The sequence below is a fragment of the Coregonus clupeaformis genome, chromosome 24 (assembly GCF_020615455.1).
Source record: "Coregonus clupeaformis isolate EN_2021a chromosome 24, ASM2061545v1, whole genome shotgun sequence".
Lineage (NCBI taxonomy): Eukaryota > Metazoa > Chordata > Actinopteri > Salmoniformes > Salmonidae > Coregonus > Coregonus clupeaformis.
In genome coordinates, this window is record NC_059215.1 from 22551046 (window position 1) to 22564064 (window position 13019).

At 43.8% G+C, this 13019-nt stretch overlaps 1 protein-coding gene across 2 annotated transcripts in view; it reads right to left on the minus strand.

Moving 5' to 3' along the window:
- Nucleotides 1–1993: 1993 nt before the first annotated feature.
- The window catches only part of LOC121538464 (uncharacterized protein KIAA1755-like), a 30692-nt gene continuing 19666 nt past the window's right edge, over nt 1994–13019 (minus strand). Inside the window, exons 7-24 of one of the 2 annotated variants that reach the window (XM_041846491.2) lie at nt 12388–12474; nt 12143–12259; nt 11655–11753; nt 11404–11555; nt 11161–11299; nt 10948–11070; nt 10634–10822; nt 8169–9112; nt 7717–7966; nt 7473–7562; nt 7144–7362; nt 6799–6969; nt 6401–6578; nt 5623–5811; nt 5266–5523; nt 4653–4900; nt 4436–4493; nt 1994–4337 (exon numbers count right to left, since the gene is read on the minus strand). In XM_041846491.2, coding sequence (XP_041702425.2) covers nt 4452–4493; nt 4653–4900; nt 5266–5523; nt 5623–5811; nt 6401–6578; nt 6799–6969; nt 7144–7362; nt 7473–7562; nt 7717–7966; nt 8169–9112; nt 10634–10822; nt 10948–11070; nt 11161–11299; nt 11404–11555; nt 11655–11753; nt 12143–12259; nt 12388–12474 — 3495 coding nt within the window. In that variant the 3' untranslated portion in view covers nt 1994–4337; nt 4436–4451. Of the gene's footprint in view, nt 4338–4435; nt 4494–4652; nt 4901–5265; nt 5524–5622; nt 6015–6400; nt 6579–6798; nt 6970–7143; nt 7363–7472; nt 7563–7716; nt 7967–8168; nt 9113–10633; nt 10823–10947; nt 11071–11160; nt 11300–11403; nt 11556–11654; nt 11754–12142; nt 12260–12387; nt 12475–13019 lie in introns of those variants that run through there. The other variant, XM_045207091.1, reaches the window with a different exon arrangement.

Here is a 13019-nt window from a genome sequence, read left to right on the forward strand (position 1 = left end):
TGTGATTTACTGGCACACCAGGGGTGGAAAATAATGTGATTTACTGGCACACCAGGGGTGGAAAATAATGTGATTTACTGGCACACCAGGGGTGGAAAATTATGTGATTTACTGGCACACCAGAGTTGGAAAATAATGTGATTTACTGGCACACCAGGGGTGGAAAATAATGTGATTTACTGGCACACCAGGGGTGGAAAATAATGTGATTTACTGGCACACCAGGGATGAAAAATATTGTGATTTACTGGCACACCAGGGATAACAAAATACTGTAATTTACTGGCACACCAGGGATTGAATATACTGTGATTTACTGGCACACCATGGGTTGAACAGCAGTACAAACTCCCACAGTTTGACTTTCTGGCCCTGGTCCAAAGTCAAGAAGTACAGTCCAATGGGGACATCAGGAGAGGACACAGACACTGAGATTACATTCCCAGAGGGACTAGTAGCGGATGCACTCCAGCCTGTCTTTGATGCAGAGTCAGTCAGGCTGAAGGTAGCCTTGGGGCTTGACTCCTCTCTAGGCAACAGCCCTGTAGAAAGATACACAGGACAGATGTGTTCAGGACATATCAGCGGACAGTATGCATGAGACACATAAAAATACATAACTGTAAACTCATATATATATCTACAGTCTTGCTGATTAAATACTGAATGTTTAAGCATGGATTCCCCGACTAATGAGGTCTTTATATTGTGTCCACAGTACTGTACCTGTCTCTGCTATGAACCTGAAGGTGCTGACGCCTGCTTGGAACTGACTCCCAGATTTTAGGTGCAAAGTGATAGTGAATGGCTAGCCTCTTCTCACCATCAGCCAGTCAAACCCATTATGTTCGTTGTGGTGAGTAGTAATGTTGATTTTACTCTCAAAATCGCATTGTTCTATATCCAAGGCTGCGAAAGAAGCCAAATAAAAACACATTTCAATCTTATGAAGACCCTTTTCTTAAGTAATAATGTACACTGAGTGTACAAAACATTAGGAACACCTTCAAATATTGAGTTGCACCCCCCCTTTTGCCCTCAGAACAACCTCAATTTGTTGGGGCATGGAAAGTGTTCCATAGGGATGCTGGACCATGTTGATTCCAATGCTTTCCACAGTTGTCAAATTGTCTGGATGTCCTTTGGGTGGACATTCTTGATACACACAGGAAACTGTTGAGCATGAAAAACCCAGCAGCGTTGCAGTTCTTGACACACTCAAACTGGTGCGCCTGGCACCTACTACCATACCCTGTTCGTAGGCACTTAAATCTTTTGTCTTGCCCATTCACCCTCTGAATAGCACACATACACAATCCATGTCTCAATTGTCTCAAGGCTTAAAAATCCTTCTTTAAACTGTCTCCTCCACTTCATCTACACTGATTTGAAATGGATTTAACAAGTGACACATTTTCATCAGCAATAAATTCCAAAATGTCAAGCATATTTTTCTGCAGGTGGTATTTAATTGCAAAATATGTAATTTCAATTGTTTAACAACCTATCAACCAACCTGTCAACCTTGGAGTGTTTCCATCAGTAAAACACCAGAACATTTTTTGAAGAACCATAGTACATTTTGATCTACTGTAAGTCTGTACACTAAAGAAGCGTTGCTCTTTTACGTTGATCCAATACTTTAGATAATGCCCGGTGTTACTGGTCTTGCAGTTAGGGAGCGTGCTTTATGATGTCCTGGCTTCAATGTTACTCCAGGGATATTCGTAGCATGTGTAATATGACCATGTTGTCTGTCAGGCCACGTCCCCCTTGAAGCTCTTTTTAGTCACGTTAGTTCCTTCCTCAACATGATTCAAATAGCTTGCATCACATAAAGATGTCATTGTGAAATGTAAATTTGTAAATTCAGCCTATGGTAAAGCTATACCACTTACTATATGTAACAAAGACTCACATGCAAACTTCACACCTGCATACAGGTCTGCAAATACTTTACAACAGCTTTAAAAATCTTCAGAAAAAAAATGTACTTGTTTTTTTCATTACCTTTTATTGTTTTATGTAACATATATTAATAAACACAGCGGTTATAATTAAATGACTACCCAAATTTAAATCAATAATATCTCAACGCCTAATTTGTTTACTCATGTTCTGTGTACTGATATTGTAGGTAACACGTGTGACACAAACTGTTCAGGACAGCGGAGGGGAGCTCTGGTAGAGGAAGGTACAGTTCAACAGGTTGGCCTACGCAACAATGTTATCTGATGTTCAACTGATGGCTATGTGCTGACCAAAAGGGTTATGCTCGGTCAGTCAGGTCACAAGGTTGAGTCATGGCCTATGACCTCTGAAGTGTCAGGATTCACATTCCAGTGAAGGAGGTTGTTCCCATTTCTTCTGATTGCACAACATCAGTGTGCGCTGATGTTCAAACCACCTGCTGGAGAAATACAGGAAAAGTCCTACATTCTCTACAAAAATGGCACTGATCCTATAATAAATAGCTTTTCAGTGAGAATTATATACGTTGGGTATTATATAAAAAACACAATTGGAAAAATAAAACCAAAAAAGTGTGGACAATGAACAAAACTAACATTGATAACAGTGGTTTCAAAGAAAGTCTCACCATATTGACATGTTAAAAAGATAGGCTGCGATTCAATCAGATCAAGGGTTAACCCGCGTTGGCCGTAACTGCAGTGTGAGTTGACAAATCGGAGAGCGGCTGCTCGTGTGTTCAAAATGGCGATAGAAAGTGTTGCTCTATCGATGACAGAGATGATGACAGGCTAATGCATGTTGTCATGTTCATTTGGATGGGGGGATTTATAGCCTATTGGACATGTAGACAGTAGCCTAGAACAGGGATGGCCAACTTTGATGGGGGTGGGGGCCACAAAAATCTGAACTCATCACGAGGGGGCTCCCCCCCACCATGCGAGCATGACATTTTAGCGGCCCACCTCTACACATTTTGCCATTTGGTGGAGAGAAATATTTGCATATATGATATCTGAGTGAGAGTGACGAACAAAATCAGTGGGCCCCCCCCGGTCGGTAATTCAACCATGACTAATTTACCAATCTAAAAAGAAATAGTGGACATGGGTTAATTGAGTGACTCAGTGACTGACATAACAAGAGATAATCTGCTGATGTACAACCAAATTTCAAAATTGCACCTTGTGTAGTACTCTACTATTCTAACTCTCAACAGTAGGTGGAGACTCCCAAAAAAATGTAGGGGGTATGGGATTTGTCTGATATAAAGCCAGGTGTGGTTTCGTTGCATCCGATGGCAGTGTCTACGATAAGGTAATGCAAGGAGCCGCTTCTGGATTTGAGAGCTCTAACGCAGTTCCATCTCCGACATCGTCAAAACTGCTATACGGATGTCGTCTACCGCAGATCTTATAGAACCTAGCCCTAAGCAAAATTGCTAATTCATTTTTCACAGAAAAGAAAGAACTCAACAATGTACATTGTTTGTAATGAGAATATGTTAACTATTAGAACAACTAAACTGGAGAATAATCATAAGACACTGGTTTCTAATGAGTTGAGAATGCCAGATGGACCCCTTCAATTATTCAAATTGAGTGGTTTTCTCCCTTTCCAGAGATTTTTCACGGCAATAGAGTACAAAGCTTTCTACCCAAATGGAAAAAAAAGTGTTAAGTAACTTGCTGCTCCTCTGCTATCCCACCTGGATATCAAGTTGATCCCTAATTTATCTACAAATCTGGGCAGGAAATCATGTCAGAGTGCCACTGACAAGTTGCCCTGAGCCTGCAGAGAAAACGAATGGGGACAAGTGTTTCTATAGTCAGTTGTTTGAGTTTGACATGTCTACCGGTACATTATAAACAGTGTTAAATGTGTGTAAAAAAAAAAAATATTCACCCATATTTGACATTTCATGGGGATATGGGGTCATCAAGAGAGTCAACATGACATGATGAGAATGATTTGTAAATTCCAAAGAAATCCCTTTTTACAGCTGAAATACAACTCATATTATAAAGAAAAAAGTATGTTCTATGAACCAATGACAGCAAAACAATAGCCATTCAGTTAAAGCAGTAGTAGATCAAGAAGTGTTTGCTTAAGTAGTATTATCAGATAAATGGACACCATAAACCCTTTAAAATCTGACCACAGACCACCGTAGTTCTTTAAAGACAAAAAGTCACTTTCTCTTCAGTGCTTGTGAACTAGTGGTCCATTCAGTCTGTTATCAGAGTTTTTAATTGAAATATTCTTCTTGCCAGGACTGTCAGCCTGACTGCTCTCCATCATCACTGCTCAAAGATCCACAGGACGTTCTCGGTAGGCTGCACCATCAATCTGACTGGATGAACCATCTAGAAGGAAATCAATTCCATAATATGTTAAACAACTACATTGCACATGTATGCACCTTGTATGGTAATAAAAAGTACTGTATTTGGTCCCAACTCACCCGTTGAATGCACAGGTTAAACTTCTGTTGATTTTCCTATAGCAACCATTTCTTTGCCCTGTGAGGAAGGTATTGGCTGTCAGTTTTCTTTGATCTTTATAGAGATTAAATATTCAAAATGTAACTAAAATTATCAATTTGAAAATGTGCAGTATAATTATTATGAAGGTTTACTATTAGGTCCAATTACTGGCTTGATCACATCATTTCACCACACCTTTTGGAGGCTCTGAAGAGCAGCCAGCGCTGGTGGTTTGGGAGCAATGGAGGGCTTCTTCCTGATGGTGGCAGGTGAGCTGTTCTTCCTGAGATTGGGTGCTGCTGTTCTCTGGGTGACACAGGACTGGGAACTCTGGGACGTGACAGATGACAAGTCCTCCACCTCTCCACCAATGGCAGAGAGGCAGCTGCGCTCCGAGCTGCTGAACACACTGCCACTCTCACCTGACGACTCCGTGCTGTCCACTGGAATCAACAGAAAGGTAAGTAGATATGGCATCACCCACGTTTAGTCACATGCTTGCACATATCAAGAGTCATGTTCTGTATGTCTGATTGTGTTAGTCTGTAGTCTTGCACCATGCATAGGGCCCTGTGTTTTGGTTAATCATGTCACATGACCTGGATTTTAACCTTTATTTAAAGCTTTTTCATCATACTGTCCCCTTTTCTTTTTATGTCAGGTGGTCCAGCACCATCCTCAGACAATTGCTTTAATTTGTTGGTCTAATTCTCATTTCTGGAAAATACTTAAAACAAAGGTTAAAATCCAGGTAATGGACATGATTAGCCAAAACACAGGGCCCTAATGCAAGAACAAGAAAACTCACTGAGAAGATTAAGGTTTTGTTTCTGGTGATTATGATGGTTATTGAGGTCATCTTCAGTCACCGTCACAGTCTCCGGGGAGGAATAGACAATGTGATCGGTTTCCCCACCTTGTGTCTGGTTACCAGGGTAACCAACAGGAGGTAAAGAACCTTGTCCAGAGGAAAAAGATGAGTGGCTGCAGGAGGCACTACTGCCTGAACCAATGGAGTTGGGCCGGAGATATTCAAGATCTGTTTGTGGAAAAGACGGCACAGGAGCTGACAAAGCAAAGAGACAATTCAGTCAGTGAGTACATTACACATTTGTGTTGTCAGTTCATGGGTATGGGACTTGGGTCTTGGCTGTGGACTTGTTACCTCTTCCTAGCAGAACACAGTTGACGACCCTGTCACCGACGTCTGCCCTGTCCCAATTGACAGCCCTGTCACCGACGTCTGCCCTGTCCCAATTGACAGCCCTGTCACAGATGGCTGCCTCGCTAGGCTGTATGTCCATGAAAGGTTTCCTCCCCATGCCCATGAACACTCTCTCCTGTATCCGCAGCTCTACAACACACGAAACACAACACCTGTCTTCATGCTCAAACATACTGAACCAAAACATAAATTGGATGTATTTAACGTCTGATATGGCATTTGTTCACAATTGCACCTCCACGGGGGTTCCCAAACTTTTTCGCTCAGGCTCCCCTTCCAGCATTGGGGAACATCCCCAACGTGGCGCCCCCCTGTGAGCACCATGTCTATTTCTATGGACACAAGCACTGTTCATGACACAAACTGTTCACACCCCTCTTGTTGGCAGAGAGAAAAATGTGCAGGTTTAAAGCTTATTTCCTGCAATTCTACACATTTTGCCATGTCTAATGTTTATTCATATGATATTTGAGTGACTCAAACATTACAAGAAAATGTATGGGCTAAGAAACCTAGCTAAAGAACATTAGCTGACATGGGCTAGTTGATCTGGACATTTATAAATAGCTCTCTAAGGTATGCAATGACCGACATGACAAGAGGAAAAGTGATGATGCACTACCCAATTTCGAAATTGCACCTTGTGCATTCTATTATTACAACTTTCAAGATTAAGTTGAAAGCTGGACTGAGTTCCCCCCCCAAAACTAGGATTCACCTCTGCTGTTGGCAGCTTGTTCCCAGAGGATCTGCTCCAGGTCTCTGGCCCAGGCCCTTTTCACCTCCGCCCTGTCAGCCTTCAGAGTGTACGTGTCCTGGAACTTCCTCCTCCGGAACCAGATCTCAAAACAGAAACCACTCTCTCCAGAGTTATGGGTCATCCCGATATCAGATGTCTAGACAGAAACAGAAGTGAAAGAAAGACTAAAGAAAGAAAGACTAAATAAAGAATGCTTGCTGTTTCCAATTTCAACATAAGGGCTGGATGATTTGGTCTTTGTTTAGCAAACATAAAGGCTGGTAAGATAGCATTATTTTTGTTGAACAATAATTACAGTACTCAAAATGCATTCTGTAAATTGGGTCAGTTTTTTTTTAATAATACTGTATACACACCTTGAAAGAATGTTTGTAGATGTACACATCATTGCCCACATTGGTCTTCTTGGTCTTGCTGAAGAGGATGAGATCCTGGAAGAGGAAAATACGACGGAAGCATTTCTTCTTTCTGAAGAACACGGTGAACTCATCCTGGCGAATCAGCTGGCCCTGTTCCTTCAGATTCACCTGGTTGCGGAGGGAGGAGTGGAGAATAATGTATTCCTGAAAATGCTTGATACTGTACATACAATAATGGGTGATCATTTCCCACTTATACTCCCACATCTACCCCCCATTTGGACAGCTGTTCATAAGTGATACATTATTTGGAGATTGAGATGATTTGGACGGTAAACTTACGTCACAGTCCTGGATGGCGTCCATGGTGAGGAGGTCATTGCCATGACGCATCTGGAAGCGGACCACGTCGGCTGCAGCCTGGAGTTCTTCCCTGTCTCTCTGAGGCCCACACATCCCCAGCATGTCTTGCAGCAGCAGGCTGTACTTACTGATCCTCTGGATGGGTCTCAGCAGGTAGGAGGACAGGTCCATGTGGTCCCCCAGCTCCTGCTGCTTCCTCTGGGATGGGAGGAGAGGAGACAGAGGATTGGTCGCAGTAGGGATGGAGAGAGCTTTGATAGGAATTGAGCATTGATCTTTGACATTGAACATTGACGGGAGTGCCTCACCTTGAAGATGTCATGGCGATGGTGAAGGATTAAGGCATCTGATTGAGGCTTGTTCTTGCTGTAGAGAGCATAGAGGCCTAAACTGTCTCTCTGCATATATGGGGAAGAGTTTACAGTCACAACAGGAATATTAAATGTATTCAACTTCAGTAGCAAATTCAGCTAATCAACATAGTTATAGGACTCAAACTTAACATGTAGAAAATGTGAATTAAGAGACATGAGCAGGCAAACTGAAACTCACGTGTCTCAGGAAGCAGCGAGCCACTTGTAAGGGCTCTGTCTGACAGGCATCCAGCTCTCTGAGGAAGAAATGGCAGTGGAAGTCATACAGCTTCTCCAGGTTCCCAAAGATGACTCCACGTTTGCCCCGCAAGTCCTGGGGCACATCAGGCCTCTCCAGCAGGGGGAGGTAGTGAGTTAGGATGTAACCCAGGGAGCGCACATACTCCCTCTCTGTTAACAGTAGCTCCACCATGATCCGCTGCAGCTTCCTACAGACATATAAAGTTATATCAACAACACAGCCAAACACAAACTCTCATGTTCAGTCCTCTGGAAATAACTGAAAATCAATAATTGAAATGTACCTTTGTCAAGATAGTGCAAGCTTAGAGACAGAAAGAGTAGATGAAGCAAAAGTGAAAACACATTGAGTCAATCTAAGGTGAAGGTCTTGCTCCATTAGTAACTCACAAAACATGGCCAGCCTTCTCCTCTGGACTTGCCAACGATGTTGTTCCCTCACACCTCCTCACTGCTGGGCTAGTATTCCTTGAAGAGGCCCACTCTGCCCCCTCTTGGACACTACAGGATTCCTCTGAGCAGAAGCTGCCATGCCGTGAGATCTGGAACTTCTGAGCGGCCTGCAGGATCCGACAGGAGGGTTGCTTGTGGGAGCAGGAAGGTGTATGGACGCGAGTCTCAGACTGACTGGACGCGGCGGTCGCACACGACTCCTCGCTCATGGACCGGCCCAGACCCCCGCGTTGCCACGGGAACCACTCACAGCCCAAAGTGTGCGAGTCGGCAAGGGTGGCGGCCTCTCTGCTCCTCCCTCGGCAGGCCTCTCTCCCGCTGGGCTCCCTCTCCGCTCTCCTAATGTATCTGATATGGGGAGAGGCCGGCATGGTGGTGATCTTTGACCATTTACAAGGTCTGTTATTCTCAGGCTTGAAGTTGATATTACAGCAGGTCACAGAGTTGTTCCTGCTCTCCAAGGCCCCATGATACCTACCCACCATAGAGCCTGATGGGGGATTGTACCAGAGTGGTGGACCAGGTCTGGGCAGTAACAGAGCTCCATCATGATGAGTCACTGTCTGAACCGAGGCCTCATCCTCACCAGCTCTAAGTTGTTCATGCCAGGGGCCTGTGTTCCGCAAGGCCCTCTCCACATCCTGCAGTCTCTCCTCCAGCTGCTGCCTGACCTCCTGACACTTTAGCCAGGCTACGTTCCACACCCGCATGCCCCTGGAGCCCCTCAAAGCACACGCCTGGGCCTTCACCTCCTGGAAGAGCTCTGGGGAGAAATGGACAAAGCTCTCCTGGTACATCTGGAGTGTAGAGACATCATCCGTCTCTGGGCGCTTGACAACCTGGTCCAGGTATTGTCTGCAGTCTTTGGCCAGCTCAGTAGCCTGGAAGAAAGGAAAAATACTTATTCAAAATAGAGTGGCTGCAGAGCCGACTTTTCCGGACCTTTCTTCCCGACAGCTAAAGGTCCCGAAGCGTCTGCGCATGTGTGAGATGCTCTACTTAACGCACAGGCTACTCTGGTGAATGGTGCTTGTTTAAAGGGAACCTTTGTGAGTTTGGCAATGAACCCATTTATCTACTTCCCCAGAGTCAGATGAACTTGTGGATACCATTTATTTGTATGAAGGAAGTTGGAGGTAGTTTCGTGAGCCAATGCTAACTAGCATTAGCGCAATGACTGCATGCTAGCAGATACCCATAGACTTCCAGTCATTGCGCTAACACTAGTTAGGAAGTTTGAACTTCCTTCAAACTGCACGCAGAGACATAAAAATGGTATCCACGAGTTCATCTGATTCTGGGGAAGTAGATAAGGGGCAAAATCCCGAAGTATACTTTTAATAAAGTTTGATCAAAGCTGAATCAATGTCTGCAAGATCACATAATGATAGTATTGTAACGACCCGGTATTGTGTTCTGTGTTCGTGGGTGTGTTATTGTTCTCATGGGTGCTAGCAGGGGTTAAATATGCCAGGTTGGGGGGGTATGACGGGTAATCCCGCTGGGTTTTATATGCATAAATAGGGGCTACTGTCTCATCTCTCTCTCCCTTTCTATTCGGGATCCTGATCTGCTCCTATGAGTCTGCCACTTAACTTTACATTGTGTATTTGTGTACGTTCAGAATTTAGCGGCGTGGGCAGTGGCCTGAACAATAGCCCAGTTTAGGAATAAACCTGTGTTCTGCCCATCACACCTGGTGTCCGTCTCTTTTTCCTTCATGACCCAGCCCGGGTCATTACAGTATTCTACATAACAAAACCAAATATAATAGCATAACGTTGCTACTGTAAGACAAAAAACACTTCTTATGAGATTTTAGGATGATTGAGATTAAATGGTCACATTTTTCTTTCATGTGGCCAAAACTCAACAACGCGCGGCACCAGGCAAAATATGTGCTTTGATTGAAACTAAATACAGGTAGGTTATGCCTCGCTCACTGAACATAATTCAAAACAACAGTGTAGGCTACTTCGAAACTGTAGCCTATAACTCAAGAAGATCTAAATGCATATCCCCATGAAACTGATTGAGATCAAATGGTTGATATGTAGATGCTGCATGGCCGTAAAACTAGAATTATCATTCACGATTAACAGTGAGAAATGGGAGGTTCTCTAGGAGTAGAGCAGAGAAAGTAGAGAATCCCGCACGTGGGCAGAAGCTATGGGACCTGTAGCTGTCGGGAAGAAAGGTCCAGAAAAGTCGGATCCGCAGCCTCAGCCTATTCAAAAACCTTGAAAGAGACACAGAGTTGACAGTAATTCAAGCTTCATCATTTTCCCCTATATCCCTACAACATGTCACCATCAGTATGAATTTTATAACATGTTGTAGGTAAAATGTTAACTAAACAACGTGGAACAACAACCAATCCATTATTCAGTATAGACACCAACCTGTTCACAGAAGTTGCACACAGTGACCATAATCTCCAGCTCATTACAGCACCTCTCTGCCCGGGAGAGGAAGTCAGCCAGGCCAGATTTGAAGGTGCAGACCATGGTCCTGAACACCTCAGTCTCAGGGAATGGGCCCTGGATCTTCTCTGCCTCTGTCACCAGGGCCATTGCCTTGTGCTTCTGCTCCTAATGGACAGTAACAGTAAACATCAGATTAAATTGAAACATGGACTTTCATGGGCACTTCCATTTCTGCATGAAACAGTGTCACCACTTTGCGTCATTGGGTAAGTGGAGATAGACTGACTTACATTGGCTTCAGTGAGGCATGCACTGAAACTATGGAGAGTCTGCTCCACACTTTCTCTGGAGTCCTCCACCGATTCTGCCTCCAACAACCGCCGTTCCCCTTCTGTATCAAACCATTCCCTGATCTACAGAAGGGAGGGTGGTTACTAAATATCCTATGTATTTACATAATAGATATAAACTATGTATACTGTATGAGGAGCCTCAGAATGTACCTTAGTGAAGTGGCCCTCCATTTCTCTGAGTTGGAGCAGGTATTCAAGGTGCTCCAGGGACATGTTGGATCTTTGCACCAGCATATGGGCCTGCTCCTCTACATGGTTGTACATGCAGGTCACAGAATCCACCGCATCACTGCACAGAGCGGTCAGAGGTCAAGGGAATATTACATTGATAAGCATATTTTGAAGAAGACTCACAATTATCCCACTCATACTAAACAGTGACCGGTAGTATACCTGTAATTCTCACAGTGAGAGTATCTGAGGTCACTCTCCTTTCTCAGCCTGGCCAGCATGGCTCCACCCTCCCTTTGCAAAGCGACCAATCGGCTGTCCTCCAGAACATCCTTCATCAGAGTTCTCTGTTCTAGAATACACCTCTGTACATCCTGCCACACAGGGAGAGAAGGTATTGAGGATAATAAGAACCCCTAGTCCATTCCAACATGTTTTCAATAATACAGTGTCGTCAAGGTTAAATCCAATACCTGCACTGTGTCAATCTTACAGCCTCCCTCTAGTTTCCTGATGGCCGTTAGTAGCAAACCTGAGGCCTCCTGGAGATCTGACATAAAGGGATGAAGTTTCTGAAAGATAAATGTTCTGATCATCAGACATCAAAGCAGAACAACAAACAAGAGTTCTGTAGTGTCTGTTAAAAGGCTGTCGCATACTATCCAGTCAAAATGTTGTGCCATTTTTGTTCGTTTTGGTGTTCGGCAGGTTTTTTTTTTTTTTTTGTTCACACACAGAATGTATTTTCTAAAGGCAAGTTGAAGTTTGGTAGCCGAAGTCTACTTTAGTCAAATGTATAACCTATCAGCCCCTTTGTCGTGATTGGTCAACTGATCATTTTTCAAGGGAAGGTCTCCAAGGGAGTTCGAGATCACAGTCGTGTGCGCTTACGCCTAGACGAGTTCTGCTAGGAACAAACAGAACCTCATCTGCAGTCGCTTTTCTGCTCTGACTGTCCTACCTGATGGAGCTGCAGCCAGTCAATGTGGTTGTAGGGAAGGGTGCCCTCTAGGCCTGAGGTCAGCTGGCTCCCCTCCACCAGCTTGTGCAACCCCTTCAGTGAGGTCACCACAGAAATCTATTTATAGATAGATAATGGCACAGTCAGTGACATCAGAGAGCAAGCCACCCAGAATGAATGCAAGTGTTTATGAAATGATAAGCCTGATGGAAAGCATTAGAGGAAACCCTTGATTCAGATCTGACCTGTAGTCTAGGACATTTCTCTGGGCGATGGCAGCTCTCCTTCTCCACTAGGATCAAGACACTGTGTATTGCATGGGGAATCTGCTCCTGTAACATAATCAAAATAGGAGACGTCACAACAATAAATCGGTATGAGTAAATACAGTAGCCTATAACTGCAGGTAAAACTGAGCACCATCAGGGGAGTAAAGACAACAATAAACAGAGGGAAAAGTTTAGTTGAGTTCAGTAGAGGACATATGAATACAAAAATAATTCCCTCGTTATGTCGAGATCACAACTTATTTATCTCATGATCACTACATAACAAAAGTTGTTTTGTCGAGATCACAATAATTTTCTCATGATCACGACACAGCAAAAGTTGTTTTGTCAAGATCACAAGAAATTCTATAAATAGGAGTGGACGTATTGATGATAGATTGCCAGTATGGCTGAGGCAGCTGGATCAGCTCATAGGTTTCTATTGATTGCTACACTAAGGGATGGTACTATTGGGGATTTATTATTCTCCTAAATTGATGGGATGACTAACTTAGAAAGAATGCATTCTTGACTGGGCTAATGTAGGTTGTGACACCTGGCAAGGCTGTGATTGATGTGAAGAGCTGTTTTAGGGGGTAAAATGAGAT